Raw genomic sequence first — 24,217 nt, 5'->3', positions numbered from 1 at the left:
AGTGCTGAATGCTCTGGTTTCTAGCCAGCTGTTGTGTAAGCACCAGCATCACAAAGTACATAGCTCTTGTTTGAAGCCTTTTGATTTTCAAGTAAATGACAATGGCAGATGACCGAGCATTCTATTAATGGTCATATGAATGAGAAATACTCAATTTGTTGAGATTTTAACTGTATCACACAAAAACATGTTATAAGCATGTTAACATTTTATAACAAAACATGGATTAGTAACAGACTTTTTCTCCCACAGTGCGCAAGAGGCGAATTGAAGGAGACCACCAGTAAGCATGCTGAGGACAACCTTTGGAAGACTGCAGATCACCAAGGCTCGTGTTTGTGGTAGCAGATGTAAACATTTCCTGGGTAGAAGGGGAAAGACTGGAAATCTTTTTTTTTTAACTATATGCATTATTTTCATAGCTTAACGTATTATATTTGATTTGTAAAATCAGTAATAGGTAGTATTTTATATTTGTATCATTTCTACTGAAACCAGTTTAATTTAGCTTAATTGAATGGTTTGTGATGATTTTTAGGTAAAAATGCAGTTGCGGAAAGTTTCATAAGTCATGTAAGAATGATTTGAATGAACATCTTGAGGACCAATCTTTTTTAAATCAAAAGGGATGTTGCTAACTCAGTACTAGTGTTGCTCCTTATACATTGAGGGTAAGGCAGATGGTGGGTTCCTTTTCAAAAATCCATGAATTAGGCAAAAGTTTGCTTATTCCTTGTTAGGGAAATAAAATGTCAGAATTTTAAAAGATGGTTCAGAATCCAGTATATCTACATGAGCCAAAGCAGGCCTCCACAAGACAGAACAGCCGTCCGTGCTGCGGGTCCCCACATCTGATGGGTCTCAGCTACGTGGGCTGGCTGTGTCTGTTTGCCTGCTTAGTTCTGCCCCACTACATACCTTGTTAGAAGTATAGCTGTAAGTATTTCTCCTTGCTGTGGGCGTTACATTTTTATAAAAGCTAATGGTTAAGAAGCATCCGAGTAGAGGGGTTATTTTCCCTATAAAAGGCTCTTGGCCAATACTCAGTAAAAGAAGAAAGAAAGGTGCTGTTAGATGTAGGAGAGAGTTCAAGCCTGAGAAACTGGCAAAGTGGCCATACTAATGAGCAGTGTCAGTTGTGAGCTCGCTGTGGTGGCTCACTCCGAGAATCTTAGCTCTTGGGAACCTGAGAAGGGAATATTGCCAGATGTTCAAAGCTAGCTTGAACTACATAAGAACCTCCCGGGTTAGCCTGGGCTATATATCTGAGAACCTGTCAGGAAAAGGAAAGAACAAACCCGTTGTCTGATAAGAAGCGCTGTGTGTGACTCCACAGATACAGTGCAGCATTGCCTAAGCATAGTTAATCCCCCCTCCACAGTGTTCCAGCCAATCACAAAGACTGCTACTCACTCTTCAGAAACCCCATTTTAGTAGGTGTTTCCTTTCATCTTGTACTTTTAAGGTCTATATAATAAAGAATAATTTCTGTAACATGGGTTATCTTTATCACTGGAGCTTTAGAGTGAGGACTTGAGCCGTGTACAGCCGGGTTGGGTGAGGCTGCCCACCAATGCCCTGCTAGAGGATTTGGGTTGGTACCTGTGCTCTGCCCATGCAGCTCCTGCAGGAGTAGCAGAGGCACGGACAGCCTCAGACAGGAGACAGGAAGGAGGCCGGGTGAGGCATGAACCGTGAAGGAACATCTCCTTATACCATTCCAGTGCTGGTCTAACACATCATACAGCCGAAGAAATGCTTCATGAGTAAGTTAGTGTGGACTCATCTGATTAAATAGGTATCTCAAGAATTATAATGGAGAACAGTGTTTACCTTCATCTTTAAAAGTAGGCACCTCCTTTTAGTAACAGGATTTTTAAATTCCTCTTAGATTTTTAAGACATGGTAATAAATTAGGACTTTGCAACAGTTTTAATTTTAAGCCAGAGATTTTTCTAAGCCCTCAAGTTTTATGTCAAGTTAAATGATAAACTAAGAATATTCATCACATTTTTTAATTGTTCTTTTAAAAAGCCTTAAATTGGGGGCTGGAGAGATGGCTGCTCTTCCTGAGGTCCTGAGTTTAATTCCCAGCAACTACATGGTGACTCACAACCATCTGTAATGGGATCTGATGCCCTCTTCTGGTGTGTCTGAAGACAGCTACAGTGTACTCATATACATAATATTTTTTTAAAGCCTTAAATTGCCCACTTTATAAGACTGTATATTTATATTTTTCTCAGATTATGCTTTTTAGTATGTCTACATGATATTATTATATACATTAAATTTACCATTAGTAACTAATATTAATGCCTTGAAAATAGATTTTGGTGCCATACACTTATACTAAAACCTATTAGAAGTTTAAAGAATGCATAAAATACATTTTCTTAGGGTGCCTGTCATTTCAAAGACCAAATAGGCATTTTGTGTTAAACACATTAGAGTTGATCATTTCAAGAAGAACATTTGTGATCCTGAGGTTGCATATATCACTCTTGAAATTAGCTCTGTTCCTTTCAGTGGGGACCCTTCTAAAAGTTACATGTAAATAGAATTTAAAAATTGTTTTTAAATTGATAATTCCTTCATGTGTTTTCTTTAAAGGTGATATAATAAAATTAAAAAGGAAGAATGTCTTAATAAAATATTAGTTGTATGCCACATTATCTTTAACCTTTATCGCCACTAAAATAAGATGTTATATTAAGCTTCATAAAACCTTATGGTTCTGAAGGCTGGCTTACTTTTTCTGTATAAAGTCAGGAACCACCGTCACCTCCCAGGCAATGAGTAGTGGCTCACCTGGGCTGACAGCCACAGCCGGTCTGGAGCCCTGCAGTGCCTGCCTGGGGTGACAGCCACGGCCGGCCTGGAGCCCCACAATGTCTGGCTATGTTCCTCCAGCACAGCATCGGTTTGAATACACGTCGCCGGAAGACAACCCAAGAGAAATGAACTGGTGGGTATCTGAGGGACAACAGCTGCCGTTGCTGCCAGGCACAGATGTAACTTCTTGGTCTGTTTCATCACCTCTCACAGGTCGCTTCGGTTGATGTCATGTTTACTTTACTACACTATTATTTGGTTCCATGAGTGCTTCCCTGTAAAAGCAAGCCTGAGGCTAGAGAGATGTCTCCATCATTAAGAGAATGGCTGCCCCCAGCGGTGGTGGTGCACACCTTTAATCCCAGCACTCGGGAGACAGAAGCAGGCAGGTCTCTTGAGTTTGAGGCTAGTCTGTTCTACAGAGCAAGTTCTACAGAGAAACCCTGTCTTGGAAAAAATAACAGCACTGACTGCTCCTGCACAGGTCCCAGGTTCAGTTCCTAGAACCCACAGCAGGCAGCTTCCCCCCTCCAGGAACTCCAGTTCCAGATACAGTGCCCTCTTCTGCCCTCTGTGGGCACCTGCACACACATACACAGACAATTACAAAAATGGAACAATATGCAGATTTTATAGTAAACATACATTTCATTAATTTTCAACTTTTCTTTACCCTTGTGGTTTAGTTTAGAAGGACCAACCTTAAAGGTTAGCTTGGAAAAAGACTCTCATAAGTAAATCGTTTTAATCAATGACACATATTTCTGTTTTGCATGTGTTTTAGGAAGCCTTCTGTAACTAAAGAATTGGCCCTAGGAACCCCCCGCTTTCAAGGCTGGGTGAAAATAGACTGTAACATACAAGTTCAGGAGACCCCCTCACCCACTTTATTCCTTTTTCTACATTGTTAGTATTTTGATACAGAGAAATAATTCCTATAAAAGTTTTCAGGTATTATAGTTTATATAGTCAGACAAGTTTAAAAACAAATCATCAATACTTTAAGTATTTGTATGTGTGGGTGCACACACACAGTGTGCATACATCTTTTTAAACCTCGGTTTGTGTATTTACAACCCATAATCTGAAGAACCCAGTTACAATTTTCACAAGGTTAAGGAGTTTTCTTCCTACCTTGTTTTCATTCCAGGAGCTGACCACACTCTCATCTAAATAAACAAAGTGTCAATAACTCCTAATGATTCAGATGTCTTATCTTTGGTTATTAAGAGACGCAGTTTGAGTCTATGAGGGGTCAAGGCAGCTGGTTGTACAGTCTAAACCACTCTGCACACCTCATAGAAGGCCCGAATGCCAGCACTAATTGCAGCCTAGTGACAGCTTCAGACTGCACACTCTAGTGTCCACCCTTAGCCTTTCCGTCTGTGGCACTGAAGGCCCTTGCCCTCCTGGTGATGCAAAGGTGGTGTGTGTTTTGTTCACCATCTGGGTCTGTATACTCATCTCTTTTTTTACTCTACAAATGAGATCTGTGTCTGGGTTTTCTTTCTGCAGTATTGGTGAGGGTTTCTATTGCTGTGAAGAGATACCATCACCACAGGAACTCTCATAAAGGAAAATATTTCATTCTCGCTGGCTCAGAGATTCAGGGGCTCAGTCCATTATTGCCATTGAGGGAAGCATGGCGGTACACACGCATGCCCCGTACTGGAGAAGGAGCTGAGAGTTCTACATCTGGATTGGCGTGCATCAGGAAGAAGGTGACACTGGGTCTGGCTTGAGGTTCTGAGCCCACCCTAGTGCCACTCCCTGGTAGCCAAGCATTCAAGTGTGAGTTTATGGGGGCCATTCCTATTCAGACTACCACACCATCCAACAGCTGGTTCCACCTCAGAGAACACAAGTCCCCTATGCCAAAGTAAAACTGAGCCCATTGTGTGAGTCTTGCTCGTCCTCGTCACACTTTCACCTCTTGCTCCCTCTACGTCAGTCAACAGAAGCTTTCCAGTAAAACCCAAGAGCCTCTACAGCTGGTCCACATGGTCCTGGTATGAGGCAGAGCTGTTGCTCCATGTGCCAAGAGCCTCGTTTCTCCAGATTGGACTTGTTAAGGGAAAAACTGCTCAGTAGCCCTCAAAACAGTACCTTCTCCAGTGGTTAGAGGTGGCTGAGGACAGGACCGTGTGTTACTGTATCTTATGTCTTGCCTCAGGCTTGGCACCATAGGACCTCTTGTGTATTGCTATTGACACCCCATTTCCTCCCCAGTCATCCAGCAACATATGCCTTTTATAGAGGGCCTATCTTAGGGTTTCATTGCTGTGAACAGACACAAGGCAACTCTTAGAAGGACAACATTTAATTGGGGCTGGCTTACAGGTTCAGAGGTTCAGTCCATTGGCATCAAGATGGGAGAGCATGGTGCAGGAGGAGCTGTTCTACATCTGGTTCCAAAGGCAAACAGAAGACTAACTCTTCAAGCAGCTAAGAGGAGGGTCTCAAAGATCACCCCCACAATGACTGCACTTCCTCCAAGGCCACACCTTCTAATAGTGCCACTCCTTAGGCCAAGCATATTCAAGCCACCACAGGCCTGACAGTGAGGCCTTGTCCTTCACCTTTTGTCATAGGTCACTGCAGCCTTGGGATCCTGAGGATGCAGCATCCCAGGTACTGCCTTGGAGGCAGACTGAAAACTAGACAGGTTTCCACCCCCAGAACTGTGAAATCTCAATCATTGCTTTCCTTCTCTTGTGCCTAGTAGATACTATTCTTGATGTACTGTAAAACTTCAGGTCCTAAAGGCTGCAGAGCTGAGACCTAGTGCCGGCAGATTGGGATTCAGTTTGCAGATGGTGTCCTTGCTTCATGCCGTGGGGCCAAACAAGCAGCAGCAAATGTAGTGAGAATTTGGGTCTCTGTTAAACCCCAGTTATACTGTGTAAATATATTTTTCTTCTGATCCTAGCTGTGTGGTACGCGGCTGCTTCAGAATGTCCTCAGCAGCTGGCTGACTTGTCTCCGTGCTCTAGCAGGGACATGATTCTGCCAACTGATACTTTACATGTGGAATAATGGGAACTCTTGAGAGGGTATAAAATGCCAGAGCCCAGAGAGGAAGCTGCTGCTGCAGGTTGCCAGGTGGCCGTAAGGAAAAACATGAGAAGAAACTGGATGTCCACACAAAGATAAACATTGCCCCACGGAACTCTTAATCAGCAGGAAGTAGTCTAAAGAGATCTACGCCCCATTTCTCCTCTAACCTTTCTTGCCTACCTAGTGTTGGGGAGTTGGAGGGGATTGGGGTGAAGGGTAGCAGGTTAAAGAACAAAGCAGCCAAAAAGTATGCCTACAGGTGGTACCCAGATGAGCTAGACAGAACAGGAGACTCGTTTCTAATGCAGTAGAGGAGACAGCAGGGTATGAAGGAATGGGTATTCTATTTCAGGATGTTTGCTCCCAAAGGGTTCTCCCCTGCTTTGCTCCCAGAAGGGATTTTCTATCTCTTCTTCCTATATTCTGTCTCAAAAAAAGATGAGAATGGCTGTGAAGTTTGAAAATTTGCAAGTGGAAATGAAGGAATGGGAGAAACAAAAAATGGATGAAATGGGAAAACTAGAAGGTCACCATCCTTATGTTCTTCAAAGGGTTGCAGAATTGTCTGTGTGACTGGGGAGGTTATGGGTCGAGCTGGAAGTGCTCAGAAAGCAAGTAGTGCTGGAAAGGGGGGACCAAAAGGACTGAGACCCGGTGCTTGCTGAGGGTTGGAGCTTCCCACAGGATGAGAAAGGGAAGCAAATGGGGCTAGAAAGCAGATCTCAGCCTGGCACTGAGTCCCACAGCCTCAGGGAGGAGGAGGCCGTGCAGGGAAAGCTAAAACAGCTGGATTTCAGGGAAAGGGTCTACCAGGAACCACCTGTGCCTCCAGAGGGGCAGCCTGGGGTTATGAGATTACCACCATTAGCTTTCCCTGTAGTTGCACAAGGTCTTTGATATCAACATGCCCAGTGCTTCAATTTCAGTAAATTTGGTCATTTAAAATAAAATTGCGAGCAAGCCACTAAAAGCTTAAGATCTCTGAATGCCCAGTGTGTTAACGGTACTTTCCACCAGAGAACCAAGCAAGCCCTTTCTATCGGCAATGTATTATCTGAAAGAACACCTAGGCTTCCCAGGTTGTCCAGGTGTTGTGGAAAGAGATGCCATTGGACCAGTAAGTGCAGGTCCAAGGAACATATGAGGTAAACGCTTACTGTTGGGAAACAAAATAGGGCACCTGCCACCTCAAGGCCCCACACAAGCCTTTTCAGACTAGAGCAGCCAAGAATCACAGGTTATAGGAAAAAGAAAACTGATCCAAAAAGCAGTTGGTTCATTGGTAATGTCTGTTTAGAACTTCTCACTAATGGCATAAAACAGAAAGGGAGAAATGTAGTGAGGACATCATTTTTTTAGAAGCCCAGTTTTTAGCTCGGGTGTGGGATATATGGGGTGCTTCAGATCTCTGCTGCTGCTCTTCCTCCTCCTCCTGCCCCCCTCGCTCCCTGCCCTCCTTACCCCCCCCCCCTTCTGCTTTTCCTAGATTGCTGTATTTTGCTGGTTGGAGATATTTTGAAGACAAGATTGAACTTGCCCGAAGGAACTTGATACCCCTAATCAGCAGGAAGTAGTCTAAAGAGTCTACACCCCCTTTCCCCTCTAACCTTTTCCTTCTACCTAGTGTTATGGGGTTGGAAGGGGTTTATAGAGTAGCTTTGTGTGTGTGAACTGCTGATGACAAAGCTCAGCCCTGGCTGGTTTGGATCCCAGCCTGCTGCCTGAGGCAGTAGGATCTCAGTCCGAGATTCCCCACTGCCTGCCTTGTATGCCACCCTAAACCCTCACTGTACTCTGTTAAAAGAACAAGCGCAATGATCCCCAGCTACTCTTTCCTTTCTGCTAGGGACTCAGTCTTTGTGACCTCCCCCAGTCTCCTCATGCTGGAGCCCCGGGATGCAGATGGGATTCAGAGATGGGCCTTTGGAAGGCAGAACAAGACAAAGTATGCACACACATAAAGCTTTATTTGTCTCAGTCTTGTGAATGAATCGCATTTGTCTTGGTTTTGTTGGAAGCCTGGGTAGATCTTTTTGGCAGTGTATATTTCTCTGTCCTTTGAAGTCAGGTATTAAAGTTTTTTCTAATATTAACATACCAAAACACTCAATGTTTTATAAGTAAAAAAGCAATTCATTTTCTGACATTTAAATAACAGTATTATTCATCCAGTTTATGACACGATATTTTGAAGACTATAGTTATTTAAACATTGTATACTGAAATAACTTTTTTAAAGTTCATGAAATATCCTATATTGAGACTTTTTAAAAATCCCTTTAGTTTTGGAATCTGACATTCGCTCCTTGCAGCCTCCTTCAGGAACAAGCCTACTGTGGTGAGGAGAATGAGTGGGGACAGTGTACACCACGCGTACGAGGATGCCACAGGGAAACCCTGCTTTGCATGCTAAGCTGATTTAGAAGTAAAAGATAAAGCTTATTTATTCCCCTGAGCTATTCTTTCCTGCCTTACGGACTTCATTTTTATCCTCCCCAAATTCCTACACTGAAGCCCTAACTTGGAGCAGTGGTGGGATTCGGAGATGGGCCTTTGGAAGGCAAGTAGTGGTGTATAAGGTCTCCAAACGGAGCTCTCGTCACGGAGCTCGTGGTGGTGTCAGACCAGCAGGAAGCTGTCTGCAAGCCCTCGCTAGGACTAACTTGGTGCACTGAGTCTGTTAGAACCTCCCGGTCTGTAGCCTGCACGCCCATGTTGAACCGTGCAAAATGGTCTCTAGTCAGCCATTTCTTTATCGGTGCTCAGCTGTGTCCGTCCATCACATGTTCCGCTGACTGAGGGTGGGGTGGGGGTGACTGATACCCAGTGTCCTTCGCCTTACTGCAAAACATGTCTTCTGTATATGCCAGTTTAGTTTTATGGACAGACAAGAATGAGTATAAATTAAACCGTATGAAATTATTTTTGGTTCAAGTATATTCAGTAATCTACTTGAAGTACATTAGTGAAGGCCGCAGGCTGGGCTCAGACTCAAAGTAGTCCTCCTGCCTCAGTCTTTCAAATGCTGCAATTAGGCGTGAGCTGTAAGTCAGCCATACCTGGCTGAAATCACCGTTTTATGAATAAAGATGGCTGTGCTTATCCTCCTGAGGATGGTGAGTCATGGAGATTCATGCAGCCCAAGCTGCAGCTCTCCGGAGTGTGAGAGGCCTAGAATACTATGTGCTGGGCCTGCACAGTGCCGCCGTGTGCTCCCTGAGGCATCCCCATCGAAACTGCAGAGCCCAGGGATGCAGTCTGTATGGCTAAACCCCCCCCCCGGAATGCAAAATTGCCAAACAGTTTTGCCAAGCTTTTCTGCATGGTCTGTAGAGTCAGCCTGGAGGTTCGTATCAGAGGCTCCGGGTCAGCACCATGTACAGGAGCCCTGAGCCTGAAACTGAAGCTCAGGACCTCCGGGCATTCTCGCTGAGTCTGAATGCTTTCTGAACAACCACAAAATCGTGCTATAAAAATTTAAAGTGGGTAAGTGTGGTGCCACACAGTCCCAGCCTTCTGGAGGCTGAGGCGGGTAGATCTTGTGAATTCCTGGACAGCCAGGGCTACATGGTGAAAGCTCACTTCAAAACAAGACAAAAAAATATATAGTGCATATATATACATGAGAGGAGAATGGAATTTAGGGGGTTCTGCATGGCTGACTAATTGGTTCATGTAGGTCAAAGCAACTGTTCTGTCTGTGATAGATCTTATGGGCTAGGGATGTACCGTAGTAGTAAGAAGCATGTTCAGCACACACAAAGCCCTAATTTCAGTCCCAGCAAAACAGAGATTTAACAACTTGGCTGTGGAGACACCAGTGCACAGTTATGCTTCAGTCTTCCCCCGTCTTCCTCTCCTGGAGGGTTTGTCTCCTGAAGAAATATGAAGGACGGGTTATAGAATTCAGTATAAGGCATCTCTGGCAGCTTTGTCCAAACTAGTTCTGAAGTGACGGGAGAAATCTGCCAGAGACCTGTGTTCAATTCATAGCACTTCCTCTGGGAAGACAGACCCCTAGGACCTGGCTGCCCTGGGTGCCTGTCATGGTAGGAGGGACACTTCATTCAGTGTGGCATTTTTTAAGTCTGATTTGAGAGGCTGGAGAGATGGTTCTTGGAGAGAACTCAGGTTAGTTCCCAGGACCCAGATGGTAGCTCAAAACCACCTGTCACTCTGTTTGGGGGTAGAGAGTGTTCCATCATTGTCTTCTGGACTCCACAGGCACTGTGTGCGTGTGGTATATGTGCAAGGAAGCCGCTCATAAATTTTTAAAAAATCTTAGACTAAATTTTCAGAACACTTATGTATGTTTTAAACTTGTTATATACACATCATATACACATTAAAATGGATTGACAAGTCAACACTAATTAAGCATTAATGCAACTGCAATGCCTATCCCTACTCGGGAACACAGGGCTTGCTAAATGCTAGGAAGACAGTGACTTCCCAGGAGTGATAGGAATGCTCATATAATTATGACCTAAAGTGTCTTTGCTCTGTGATCTTACAAGAGAAAGGGAGGCCAGAAATCGGTGAGAAACAGCACAGACTGAAGCCGCCTTCACTTGCTCTTCTATCCAAACATCATCTCTAGATGAACGTTGATGTCTTGGGTCCTGTATCCTGCCTATACTTCCTGTGTAGCTGAAAAGCCTCACCCTGGCCACACCTTTCCAAAGCTTCTGTTCATTCTTCAGGATCTTTGTGGCCTCCCAGGCCCTACCCCTCCAAGCTTCTCACTGGGAGTCAGCGAACTGTGCTCCTGATCTGTGAGCTAGCTTGTGGACCCAAGGTCACCCTAGAATTGAATAAACATAGCTTACCTACCTCGGTCACTCCTGAGTCGCTTTGCTTTGAGTAATCCTCTGGTTTGTTCTTCCCGTCCCTCATGACGGCAGTCTGAACAAGACACGATTGCTTGGTTCTCTGAAAACAAAGGGATTTTAGGAGTGGGGTTGACCTTCGGTGGGACCCACCTTTACCTGGCTGCAGCCACCCTGAGTTGTAATTTCCATGATCGCCCCTGATTAACCCTTGTCTTCCTTCCCAACTATTTTCCAGCACACTACAGAGGACCACAACCATTAGAACGGCTGTGGAGCTTTCTGTACAGATCTGGTGCCATCACTGTCGGGACGTGATAACACCATCAGGTCCCTACAATTGGTACCTCCTTCCTTGGGTGAAAACCAGCTCTGTCTGTCTTAACTGCTATGTGAGCTCCTGCCATCTTACCCAGGTTTCGAGGACTCTTGCTGTCTTCCCTAAACAAGTCTCTGCTGGTGTGAGCCCAGTACACTGCCCCCTGCAGGCCTGGTCAGCCTGCCTGATTACTCTCAGCACATTCCGACACTGGTGGCTTTTCCCGAAAGCCTTCACAGATGAAGACTTATTCCTGAATCTTACGTTGAATATTGTCACTCCCCACTGTGCTTTTCCTTAAGAAGTATGGTATTAGCATTCTGTTTGGGGGAGGGGGTCTTTTTTTTTAACATTTATTTACTTATTTTATGTGTATGAGTATATATGAGTACACTGTCTTCAGACACCAGAAGAGGGCATCAGATCCCATTACAGATGGATGTGAGCCACCATGTGGTTGCTGAGAACTGAACTCAGGACCTCTGGAAGAGCAGCCAGTGTACTTAACTGATGAACCATTGCTCCAGCACTCTCCTTTTTTATTTAAGTCTTTCACATGAACTGAAGACAGCTTGAGACATTCTTGGGTTGCGCTATTAAGTGCCCAGGAACCTGAGAAACACATTACCATGTGGGTTTCATTTGTTGGCTTTTGTTTGGTTATATTGCTCTGTTTTATTTTGTTTTGACATAATCTACCCTGGCTTACCTAGAATTTGTTAAGTAGCAGCCCACCCAGACTAGCCTCAAACTTGAAATCCTCCTGCCTCAGCCTCCACAGTGCTAAAGGCAAGCTCACACCACCACGTCCAGCTGTTGTTCATAATATCTTTAAAAGTAATAAGGTTCAAATACTGAGTTCTTAATTGTGCTAATACATACATTTGCCGCCACAGTACATACCACATGTTAAACAGGTTTTATGTTTTCTGGAGAGGTCTTATTTTCAATTAACCTTTTCTATGGTGAGTGGCCCTAGCCAAAGCAAAACAGAAGAGGGTGTGCATTCTACTGTCGTCAGGAAATAATACTAGTAGGTGAAGATCTCGCCAGCGTGAGACCAGGCCTGTCTACAGTGAGGTGGCAGCTGTGCTGACTTACTGTGGGCTGCGCCCTGGTAACAGCTTTGAGTGGCAACCACGCTGGGGGTCTTGCCTTCTTCATCTCTTCCCACCTCCTCTACATCATGCTTAGGCTTCTGGATGGTGGAACTTGGACCTGAACGCTGCTGTTTCTTCTGCCTCTGGTTCTTCCTCTGCAGACGGACTTTCTGGGGAGTAGATACCCTCAGTTCTTTTTTCTGCATCTTAAAAAAAAAAAAAAAGGCTGGGGCTGGAGAAATGGCTCAGTGGCTACTCTTCCAGAGGTCCTGAGTTCAATTCCAGCAACCACATGGTGGCTCACAACCATTTGGAATGGGATCTGATGTCCTCTGCTGGTTCTGAGGATGGCCACAGTGTACTCAGTAAATAAATGAGTCTTTTTTTTTTTTAAGGGGTATTTTCAACTTAAAAAAATGAACTACTTCCAGCAGGATGTGGTAGCATGCACCTGAGGCAGGAGGATATCTCAAACCAGGAGTCCAAGACCAAGAACAGTACGTGCAATGTGGTGAAAATCTTTCCAACAGAAGAGGGAAAGGAGAGAAAAGGAAAAGGGAGCCAGCTACTCTGTGCCCATTCAAACCCACGCTTAAAGCCATCTGATATATGTGCCTTCTACCACAGTTGCCACAAGCCCACAGAGCAGGTGGTTTGGTGGGGTAAAGGCAACACACAAGTGGGAATCAGGGAGGACTGGCACCACCCTGATCAGTGTGTGTGTGTGTGTGTGTACACCTGGGAGCTATGTACATCTCTGATGATGTCACAGCTCTTGAGTGGCAGCCTGAGAAGCCCTCTGGCGTGACCCTCTGGGCAGTAAAAGCTGCCTGTGCTCATCCCGAAGCTGCAGACACCTGAGGAGCTGAGGCTTGACCCATGCTTCCCAGACATTGCTAGTATAGCCTTCAATGCAAATCACACATCCCGCTCCCACAGCAGGCTGAGGAGCTTGTCATGTCCTTAGACCTGCCCAGCATGCCACACTTAGGAGCTAAGAGCTGAGCCAGTGCCAAACAAGGCAGAGGGCTCTACAGTCTTTTTATTTCTTGTGGTACCAGGAATCCAATCCAAGGCTGTATGCACTTGAGGGAAAGCATTCTGCTACCAAACTTGGCTGTAGTTTTTTCTAAGATGGTTTTCTAATGTTGGAAGGGTTTCTGTGGTGTCACCTAGAGATGAGAGCGAACTCCGTAATCCTACTGCAGTCACTGGCAGTGGTGAGTGTAACTACAGGCAGGAGAGGGGCTGCATCCCAGCACTCCCAACAAATAAAATAGCAACAATAATAATGGATAATAATTGATAATAATAATGGGCCATCAGGGAGTCTCAATGGGTCAAAGCTTGCTGCGCTAATCTGATCACATGAATTTAACCCCCAGAGCCCACGATGAGGAAAATAACAAACTCCTGAAAATTGTCCTCTGGCCTGCACACATTATGGAATGCCACTATGGAATGAACACTCCTGCCCATCTCTCTCTCTCTCTCTCTCTCTCTCTCTCTCTCACACACACACACACACGCATGCGCGCGCACAAACAAACACACACACACACACACACACACACACACACAGAGTAATATACCTTGATCAAATCTGGGTGTGGCCACTCAGGATCACGACCAGCCATCGGGAGGAGTCTAACCTGTGTCTTTGAACTTCTGTTCCCAAATGAAAGGGCCATCTTTTTATATGTGGCGCTGTCTGTACAGTGAGGTCTGCCGGGAAATGAACAGAAAATATCTGTCTCACGTTTGTCAAAAACATCAAACCCGCCCATGGGGTAGTGATGGCCTCATACTAGGCAGAGGAAACAGCAAGATGATGGTTCTGGTCCATCTGTTCACTGCTCAGGAAAAGTGGGTTGGACTGACCCAGGCTGCAAGAGGGAGGCAGGTGGCTGCATGAAGTGTTTTTACAAAGAATACCCCACCTATAATCACAGACAAGGGTGGAACAGGCTAGCGCAGGAACATTTTGAGAACTGAGTTGTTCCCTTCACTCAGAGCAGAAGAATGGTTTTAAAATGTAGGAAGCCAAGCGTGTGATCCTGTTTCAAAACCAAAGTGAAGCACAGTGGCAGGAAGAGCCTCAACAGCTCAGCCAGGCATGAGTCTCAGCAGGGAAACAAGGCAGGAGGATTGCAAGCTTGAGGTGGCTGGCTGCAGAGTTCAAAGCCAGCCTGGGTTACACTGCAAGACTCCCAGAAACTGTAAGTCTTCTGGAGTATGGGAAGACAGCGCTCAGCTGGGGTCCTGACATGAAGGACCTGAAGAAACACCCCACTGCAGCTCAGAGCAAGTGGTAAAGCAAAAACAGAAACGGACATGTTTCAGGATGCTTCTGAAAAACATCTATACATGTGACATGCACATTACAGTGAGACTGAGATCCTCAAGACTACAGAACCTATATATTTTTTTTTTACGAAGTTATACGACCATGCCCACAATCTGATTTTAAAATACTAAAGCATCTTCAAAGGAAGCATGTGCCCACAGTCATGGAAAGTGCTGTACTGCTCTTAAGGACAACTGGATCCTACTGACATCTGTGTCCTAAAGGGGACGGTGTTCACAAAGGACCAAAATACCACCCACTGAAGCCAGCGGAGCTGGGCCCATGTACTTAGGCCACACCTGTTGCTGCCCCAGCACCACACTGTTGATAGTTTAGCTTCTTTGGGTCAGTTTCACTAAAGAGCAGACAGCAAGTTCCGATGGCAAGCCTTTCCCAGGAGCACTGACCAGTGACAGGCCATCTACCAGTCCCTTGTAAGTTTCTATAACATGAGTATTTCCCTGAGAAGCCTATAGTTAACTTTAGACACTTGTCATCCACGGCCCAGATGAGCCTGTTGGTGAGTTGTACTATGGAATGATGTCGGAGAAGGTGCAGGCTTTCCGAATCACAGCTCTGCTTTGCTCTTGCAAGCACCAACGTGTATGTGCATGTTAAAAGTTACCTAAAGGGCCGGGTGGTGATGGCACACGCCTTTATTCCCAGGCAAACAGAGGCAGGCTGATCTCTGTGAGTTTGAGGCCAGCCTGGTCTACAGAGTTGCAGGACAGCCAGCGCTACACAAAGAAACCCTGTCTGGAAAAACAACAACAAAGTTACCTAAAGGTAAGTCTGGATTTAAAGACGGCCTGTCCACGGAGACCAGTATCTTCCCGTATAAACAGTTGGTTTTGATTGTCCTGCAGTGGGGTTTTGTAGATATCGAACACTTCCTTGCCTAAATGCAGGGACATGCTGGAAAGGGGTAACAGTGAGGTATTAGGATGTTTAGTGGCACAGGATCCTGTCCTCACATCAACTGGGCAGGGGATGTTTGCTGGTCATCCTAGTGCTTAGGAGGTGGAGCAAGAGGATCAGGAGCTTAAAGGCCACAGCTCAGAGTCAGCTGTGAAGTGAGTTCTGGGCCAGGATGGGCTATGTGCCCCTGTCTCTGTTTGAGGTTACGTACCTTGGGTGGCCTGGAAATCAGTGTGTAAGGCAGGCTGACTACTGCTTTATAGAGCTCAGCCTGCCTTTCCCTCCCCTGTGCTCGGACCAAAGGTGTGCTGTACCACAGGAGGTGAGACTGTCTTAGAAAAACGGAAATCTGTTCTCTTTGTGGTGGTTTAAATAAGAATGCTGCCCTATGTGGTGGGAGGTTTGAGTACTAGGTCCGCAATCACTGATGTTTGGGTGGGCTTAGGAGGTGTGGCCTTGCTGAGGAAGTCTGTCACTGGGTGTGGGTTCTGAGGTTTCAGAGCCACTGCCAATCCCAGTTGGCGCACTCTCCTGCGTGGCGGGAGAGAGGTGACGGCCACCACACTGGCTGCACATTGCCACAATTCCCATGACCCATTCTTATACCCCTGGAAGTCCAAATAAACCCTCTCTACAAGCTGCATTTTTATCAGAGCAATAGAAAAGTAACTTATAAATAAATAGCTTCCCATCTATATCTTTAAATTAGTAAACTGAAATGGACTCTCAACAATTTCGGTTTAGGGGCTCAGTTGTTGCCTTGCAAACATGAAGCAATGCCAAAGCAGGCAGGTGGTTTCCAGTTGCCCTGATATCTCAAAGGCTAGCCTTTAGCTGATACAATCGAGCAGGTTTAGGCTGTGCACTAGCTCAGCTGTAAGGCCCTAACGCTTATCTCATCAAGTTTCCTAGGAGAAAGCAGCGGCCCAGACTTCCCCAATCCTTAAGTCCTACACAGAAAATGTCAACGTATCTAGGCCTCCCTCAGGTGCTCCAACACTTGCCTTCCATCTGACCACCTGACTATCCGAGCATTGCTCTCTTTAATTTTAGAACCTTCTTGATCCTGGCGTATCCTCCAGCGGATGGTATTTTCCACCTGGTTCAAAATAAAAAGGTATTAGACGACCAGTTTACCTAGCTACGTGCTGTTTCTCAAATAATGCAGAATCATACACCAAGAACTGTTGATGGGTGACAGGAAAGTAGGATGCTGCCTGTAACCACAGCTAAGAGTGCCACAGGATAGCAGGTTAGTCTACACAAGGTAAGGAGCCAAAATCAACACCTCAACTGAGGATACAGTATAGTGGTAGAGCACTTGCCTAGAGTATATGAGGTTTCCAGTTCTATTCCCAACACACACACACACAGTTTCTTGGAAGGACTGTGGGCCCAGTGGGGGCAGAGGGTGGAGCTTTAAAAGTGTCTCTTAGGGAACACTGCCCACAGAATGAACTAAGCAGTGCTCATAGGAGCTCACAGAGACTGAACTGACCATCATGAACCCTGTATGGGTCTGAACTGGGTCCTTTGCATTTAATTATGGTTGTACGGCTCGGTATTCTGTGGGACTCCTAACAGTGGAGTAACGGGGTTGCTGACCCTCATGGGCTGTGGACCTTTCTCCTCCTACTGGATGGCCTCGTTAGCCACCCTTGACATGAGGGTCTGTGCCTGGTCTTATAACTCCTGGGAGGAAGAGTAGGTCTTGGGGAGAGGGGAGTTTGGGGGAGGACTAGGAATGGTGGAAGGAAGGGGTGTAATGTATGAGAGAATAAATATATCAATAAATAAATGAATTCTTTTCCAAAAAGGGGGGAGGGAATTCTCAGGGCCAGTGACATGAGCCACTGGACAAAGGTGCTTGCTGCCAAGCCTGACTACCTGAGTTGACTCCCCACATCCATGTGATGGGAGGACTTCTGCACATTGTTTGACCCATATGCACATACACATGCATGTTCCTGCACACACAAATTAATTTTTTAAAGAAAAAAAGGGTTTCTTAGTCTAATGAGAAACACTCCAGACATGTCAGTTTAAAATAAATTTTTAAAGACTAAATAACTAGGAGCTGGAGAGGTGGCTTAGCAATTAAGAGCATTTGTTGCTTTTCAGAGGACTGGGTTCAGTTCCCAACACCCATGTTAGACAGCTCACAACCATCTATAATGCTAGCTCCAGGGAAACTAATACCTTCTTCTGGACTTTACAGACACACACACACACACACACACACACACACACACACACACACACACACGGTCTATAGACACAGACAGACACAATCATCATCATCATCATCATCATCATCATCCTGAAGAATAATAAAACAATTAGCAGCAAATTGAAATCTGAGACCTATACATAGTTCTGTTTGAATCCAAATTTATCTATGAAGTAGAGAACTGAAAGTCACAAAAGACCACTAAAAGTGACCCATGTCCAGTGTTGCCATCCTTGTGTGAACAATGGTAGTCCCTCGTCATCCCAACTTTCTAAAGAGAAATCCCCTATTGGCAAGGTCTGCTGCTGTACAGTCTCCATGGAGACAGTCCTGTGATGGGAGGTTGCTGGGACATGTCTGGCAGGAAGTGTGGAGGTAGGTACACACCTTCCACTGTTTATACCTATATTATAATAAAGGTTAAATTTAAGTTAAAACTGAGACTGGGCTAGTGCACACCTTTAATCCCAGCACTCGGAGGCAGAGGCAGGCCAACCTGGTCTACACAACACAGAGAACCCCTGTGTCGAAGAAACACAAAGTAAAAGCTGAAAACATTAGAAAAGTGTCAATTCTAAAGGAGAGAGAAAGGTGTGTGCTTACTCTCCTAAAATATCTGGAAAGGCTGCTTACTTCTGTGTTCTAGTGCCATTTGTTGAGTAAGCAGGAAACGTTAGGGGTGTTCTTAAGCTCTGGTCTCACATGCTCATCCCTCTGTTTACTGTCTAAAGGAACAGTCAGGGGAACAGAGAGATAGCCCACGATTGAGAGCACTTGTTACTCTTCCAGAGCATCCAGGTTTGGTTCCCAGGATCCACAGGGTGACTCACACCTATCCACAGATTCCAGTTCTAGCGAATTAGGATGCCCTCTTCCAACCTCTGAAGGTACCACGCACACACGTGCCACACATACATGCAGTCAAAGCACTCCCACTCATGAATTAGACATATCTGAGAAACAATGTGAGGAAGAACTCAGCCAGCATGGTAGTGCATCCTGTGGCCACAGCTACTCGGAGGCTGAGGAGAGGAGAAGATGGCACAGTACCTTTAATCTTAACCTGGTTTTGTCTTCCTCATAGAGCACTTTCTCATCTTCAAATTCATCTTCATAATGCTGAGGATCAAATGGTCTAAAATTTTTTTGCCACATTAGTCATAATTAGTGATTGACTAACTATAAACACATCTTCTCTAGAACATTATATCACAGCTGAAAACATATATATATCATTATATATCTGTGAAAACCTTCAGGAAGTATGCCAATGACTACTTCGTGGAAACTTGTTTTTAAAGCAAACTTCTAGGGGGTGGAGAGATGGCTCAGCAGCTAAGAGCACGGCTGGTCTTCCAGAGGACCCACATGACAGCTCACAACTGTCTCATGCTCTCTTCTGGCCTCTGTGGGCACCAGGCACATAATCATAAATGTTAAAAAAAAAACCTTCTGGAAATGAAATCCAAACATTGTTTGTAATTCAAGCTTGTTGAAGAAGCACATCTTATAATTATAAATATATCCTATAAAACATAGGTAGTAACCTACTCTATCCATATCCTAAGAAAACCAAGACCTCTGACTCCTGTTTGAAGAGCTGTGAACCCAATGAACTGCTTTGAAAGTGTCCTCGGACCAGCCGAGCTCGAAGCCAGCCGAGTCTATGGAGTTCCAGGCCATCCAGGGCTTCACAGTGAGACACTGCCTCCCCACCCCCCAAAGTAGCTTAATTAGGCAATATCTAGACATGACATTCTTATATTTTTAAAGAATAAATAAAAACTAACAACGAATTAAAAACTGAGATCTCTGTTTAGTTCAGGAATTAAACCCCCCCTGGAGTTTGTACCTGTGTGCCTTAGCGAGCAGGAAAAGCCAACACTATTTTGTTCTCAAAGTCATCTGGTCAAGATTCCCTGTCATTTTTACTGAACACCTGTGATTTCTCTGACATGACACCTGCTCACTTCTAGCAGAGCCCCAAAGGCTAAGGGGACACTGGCCTTCTAATTCTCTGCAGCACCTTATCCTTCTCTTGTTCTCAGTCACCTGATGATTAGTCAACTCATGACACATGAATTACATTTCATTCAGTTCTTTTTGTTCAATCTCTTGAACCTTTTATTCAGTTCTCTTACTTGGGTTCTATCCTGAGAAATCTGGGTAGTTTAACAAAATACAATTCATTTCCCAAGTCAGAGTTGATGCTGGGAACTGCAATTCTCACTCTGATTTCTGAGATGCGGCGTTCCACCTGCTGGTTCTGAGGCACTCCAAATGTTCCAGCTCTGCTCGGTGTCTGGAAGGGATCAGAATGGGAGAGCGTGAAGAGACAGGACAATGGTTCCAGCTCTGCTCTGCATGTGGCAGACACAGGTCTGAAAGGAAGTTATGTCATACACACTTTAGGGACAGCCATTCCTTCCCCCAAGTCTCTCCTTAAAACATCACTCCAACCACACTCAAAAGGAAAAGGAGCAACAATAAATTCCATGGAGGAATAAGATATATTAACCTGAACATATTTTGTTGGCATATCTATTTTTCTATTTTGCAAAAGACATTAAGGAGCATAAATAATTCAACCCATCATTACTAAGTAACTACTAAAACCAGAAAAGGATAGCAACATTGCCCCCGTGGCACAGTGGAAGTGTGGATAAAGAAATACCTTCTAACTCAAAGGTGTTCATGGTAACAGTCCCACATCCTGCCCCTAGAGTTTGGTATTGGCCTCATTCTAATGGTTCCTCCTGTGCCCTCTAATTATTTCCCCAAATGCCTAATTCAGCTAAGAATGTCACTACATTAGCCTTCTTTGAACACATCCCCTCTCAACATGAGAGACTCATCCTCCTCAGAATCTTTTCTCTTGGCTTTCAATCCTGTCATCAGTCGCGATTGGTGGTTGTACTCACAACAGGCTGTCTTGGAACAGATGCTTGCTGGTCCTCATTGCTCTCTGAGGAAATGTCATCTATATCTCCAAACAGGTCCATGTCCCACTATATAATCTTCAGTGTTGAAGGAATATACATTATTGGTCTACCTAAAGTTATTTTTCATTTTTAACTATGTACATGGGGGAGGGTGGTATGTATACGGAGTGTAGGTACCCACCGAGGCAGAAGTCAGATGGGAGTGAGATACCCTGGAGGTGGAGTTACATACAGGTGGTTATGAGCTGCCTACCATGGGACTGGGAACTGAACTTGAGTCTTCTGCAAGACCATGTTCCCCCCTGCCCCTCCAGCCCCTTAACTGACATTCTTTATTTAGTTCCTCAACACATTCCCAACATAAACATTCATAAACCAAATCTATACCAAACCATCTCAAGCTGGCTGCTCAAGCCTGGCCTTAAGCACCTTCACCAGAGTGTCTTCAGAGAAGGAGGGAGGCGAAGTTACCAGGATAACCAGCCAGAGGAAGGCTCCCAGAGAGCTAGGCATGATGGTACACACCACGCATGGTGGTGATTCCAGCGTTTAGGAAGTAGAAAGGGAGTTAGGGCTAGCCTGGACTACATGAGACCCTGTTTCAAAAACAAAACTTTTTCGGTTCTAGTGAGTCCACTGACGGTGACGCTTTCTCATGTCCTGTCGGTCATAGCTTGTCTGAGGGATCAGCAAACTATCACCTCACTATGAATAATGCTGTGGTTTTTCTGCCTTACTAGTTTCCCTTGGATCACTCACTGGGAGGGAAGCAGCTACTCTGATTATGAAAACACACACTCTGCCTTCGGGGACTCCCACCCACGTGATGAAAAGCAGTTGTAGAAGTTAGCTCGGAAACAGATCTTTCAGCAGCAGACAGGCCTTCAGAGAGTGCAGCCCTGTGGGAGCCTGAGCCAGACCTCACAGCTAAGCCATTTCCCAGTTCCTGAGTCCAAGGATCTGAGTGAGAAATTCCTGTACTGTTCTAAGCTGTTGTGTACTGGGATACTAGGTCACACAGCAAAGACACTGAACAGTCATCCAAGAAGCACTTCCTCCCCTCGTTTCCTGTATCTTTTCCCATTCCCTTTAGTCTCCAGGATCCCTAATGGCCTCATACAGTCTTAGGACACTTAACGAGGACACTTGAGTCCTCCACATTCATAGGATGTACTGGCCACCTGACTTTTAACTCTGTTGTTATAATCACAGACCAGATAATGACATTCTCCAGGTTCCCGCCATCCCAGCGTTTCTTCTATAGGCCCTCAACAACCCTGGAAAGCAATGCTATAGCCCATGACTGAACAAGACTACTTTATACTTACACTAATTACCTGTGCACATGAAGACCAGCATCCTGAAACAGTAAATAGTTTAACAGCTTGCCAATAAAGCAAAACAAATCCTAGCCCAGAAACATAACCTAGATTTTAAATACAAGTTTCTAGCATTCATCTATGTGTACATATTGTGGAGGTCAAAGGACAACTTGCAGGAGTTAGTTCTTGCCTACTGTGTGGCTTCCGGGAACCAAACTGAGGTCATCAGACACGGCACCAAGCATCCTTAGTCACTGAGCCATCTTAGTGGCCCTACTGAAAGACCAAGAAGACACAAATGACAAACACCTTGAGTAAAAGAGGGCTATACCACGAGATGTAGTTATTCAAAGTAACGGGAATAGTGCAAATAAATTCAGCAGCTTAAGCAAATAATTCAGTTACTTGATAATTACACACCACCAAAATTTACTAAAGAAGAAATAATCAAAACAGCCTTATCTCTATTAAGGAAACCAAATTGGTAGTTAAAAAGCCTTTAAAAAATTAAATAAAATAAAAAAAATTAAAAACTGGGCATGGTAGCACAAGCCTTTAATCCCAGAACAGTCAGGGCTACACAGAGAAACTATCTCAAAACAACAACAAAAAACAAAACAAGCAAACAAAGAAATCCTGGGAGCAAGAAGCTCCATCGGGTTTGATAGCTAGATATACAAAACATAAGCCCTAACCAGTTACCATGGCAGAATTGTGATAAACATTTTAAAGTAATTTTCTAGTATTTTATTACTACAGAAAAAAATGTAAAAATGTTATAATCATTTCCTAAATTGTTTTCTTTCTTAAAATGTTTCAGCAAACCAGACATGGTAGCATACCTGAGTCTAGGCTACACACTAAGAACTGTCTTAAAGAAAAGAGCGGCTGGTGAGATGGCTCAGTGGTTAGAGCACTGGCTGCTCTTCCAGAGGCCCTGAGTTCAATTCCCAGCAACCACATGGTGGCTCACAGCCATCTGTAAAGGGATCTAATGCCCTCTTCTGGTGTGTCTGAAGACAGCAACAGTGTACCCACATGCATGAAATAAATACACCCCCCCCCCAAAAAAAAAAACTAAGTTCAAAGACAGCCTAGGCTATACAGCAAAACACTGCCCAAATAAACAAATAAAATTTAAAAGCAAATAAAATCTAATACATTTAAAATTACAATTAGGCTTAAAGTTGTTTGCTAGGCTACTATAAATAAAAATAGAATTTTAATTAGAAACAGAGCCAAATACAGAGAACTTTCAAATCCAGACCTGAGAAAATGCAGGGAAGATAGAATTATTAGAACTTAAATATTTAGCCAAGTAAATAAAGTGGCTCACACCTGTAATCCCAGCATTTGGGAGACAAAGACAGGAGGATTACTGTGGAGTTAGAATGCATCCTAGGCCATAGAATAAGACTTTGTCTCAAAGAAAATAAAACTACTAACAGCCTAGAAGCAGGTAGGTCTCTGAGTTTCAGGCCAGCCTGGTCTACAGAGCGAATTCTCGAACAGCCAGGGTTTCACAGAGAAACTCTGTCTCGGAAAAAAAAAAAAAAAAAAAAAAAAAAAAAAAAAAAAAACCCTTCCCCACCCCACAGAAATAAACTTAAAACACATCAAGAGAGTAACCCTGAGGAGCCAGGCATGGTTAGTACGTGTCTGTAATCCCAAAGCTCAGGAGGCTGAAATAGGAGAGCCTCTAGGGTAACTTCAGTCTGTGAGGACTACAAAGTGAGACTGTCTCAAAAAAGTACAGATATCCCAAAAGACCCCCTCATACCTGAGGAAAGCAGCTGCCCCCTGTCCAGGCCACCCTGGGGTACACTGAGGGTGGCTCTGCCTCAGGCTTCACACTGGACTCGGCTGCTGTGGGAAGGAACTGCCTCTCCTGACCTCAACTGCAGGTGGACCCCTCACAGAAACTCTAATAGGAAGCCCCCTGAAGGGCCCAGGAGCAAACAGGAAGGAGCTAACCCCTCTCTGCTATCCAGCCTTCCAGTCTCCCAATAGCGCCCCCAACAGGCTGGCTGTCAAGGATGAGCACAACCTCACAAAAATGGATGGGCTTAGAGACAGAGGCTGACAACTGACACCCAAGTGTCTAATAGTAAGGGAATCCACACAACTGCGTTGGGAAGGATGGAGGCAAAGGAAGGGCTCATAAGTCAGGTACAGGAGTTTCAACTCAGCCACGAAATACACCGGAACTTAAATTCTAAGTTAGGAAAGGGGTGGGATGATGATTTGGGATTTTTCTTCAAAAAAAAAAGGGGGGGGGGTGGGTACCATATAATCTAATCTTGGAGCTACACCTCAGC

General features: G+C 44.7%; 2 protein-coding genes across 2 annotated transcripts in view; one reads left to right on the top strand and one right to left on the bottom strand.

The window, feature by feature from the left end:
• The window catches only part of TMOD3 (tropomodulin 3), a 52,276-nt gene extending 49,612 nt beyond the window's left edge, over window positions 1–2,664 (top strand). The window contains exon 10 of the mRNA XM_080934884.1: window positions 253–2,664. Within this exon, the coding sequence (XP_080791010.1) occupies window positions 253–287 (35 nt within the window). The 3' untranslated portion in view covers window positions 288–2,664. The remainder of the gene's footprint in view (window positions 1–252) is intronic.
• A 7,056-nt stretch (window positions 2,665–9,720) lies between these two features.
• Window positions 9,721–20,637, bottom strand: LOC308434176 (RNA polymerase-associated protein LEO1-like; the record flags this gene model as incomplete). Its single annotated transcript, XM_080934345.1, has 9 exons — window positions 9,721–9,767; window positions 10,726–10,824; window positions 12,142–12,346; window positions 13,733–13,865; window positions 15,268–15,402; window positions 16,410–16,504; window positions 18,686–18,770; window positions 19,777–19,937; window positions 20,557–20,637. 9 exons carry the CDS (start codon window positions 20,635–20,637, stop codon window positions 9,721–9,723), a joined length of 1,041 nt encoding a protein of 346 aa, XP_080790471.1.
• Window positions 20,638–24,217: the final 3,580 nt, after the last annotated feature.

Source organism: Micromys minutus (genome assembly GCF_963924665.1).
Source record: "Micromys minutus genome assembly, chromosome: 21".
Taxonomy (NCBI): domain Eukaryota; kingdom Metazoa; phylum Chordata; class Mammalia; order Rodentia; family Muridae; genus Micromys; species Micromys minutus.
Note: the sequence above shows the minus strand (reverse complement) of the source record. Positions and strands in the feature narration are given on the sequence as shown.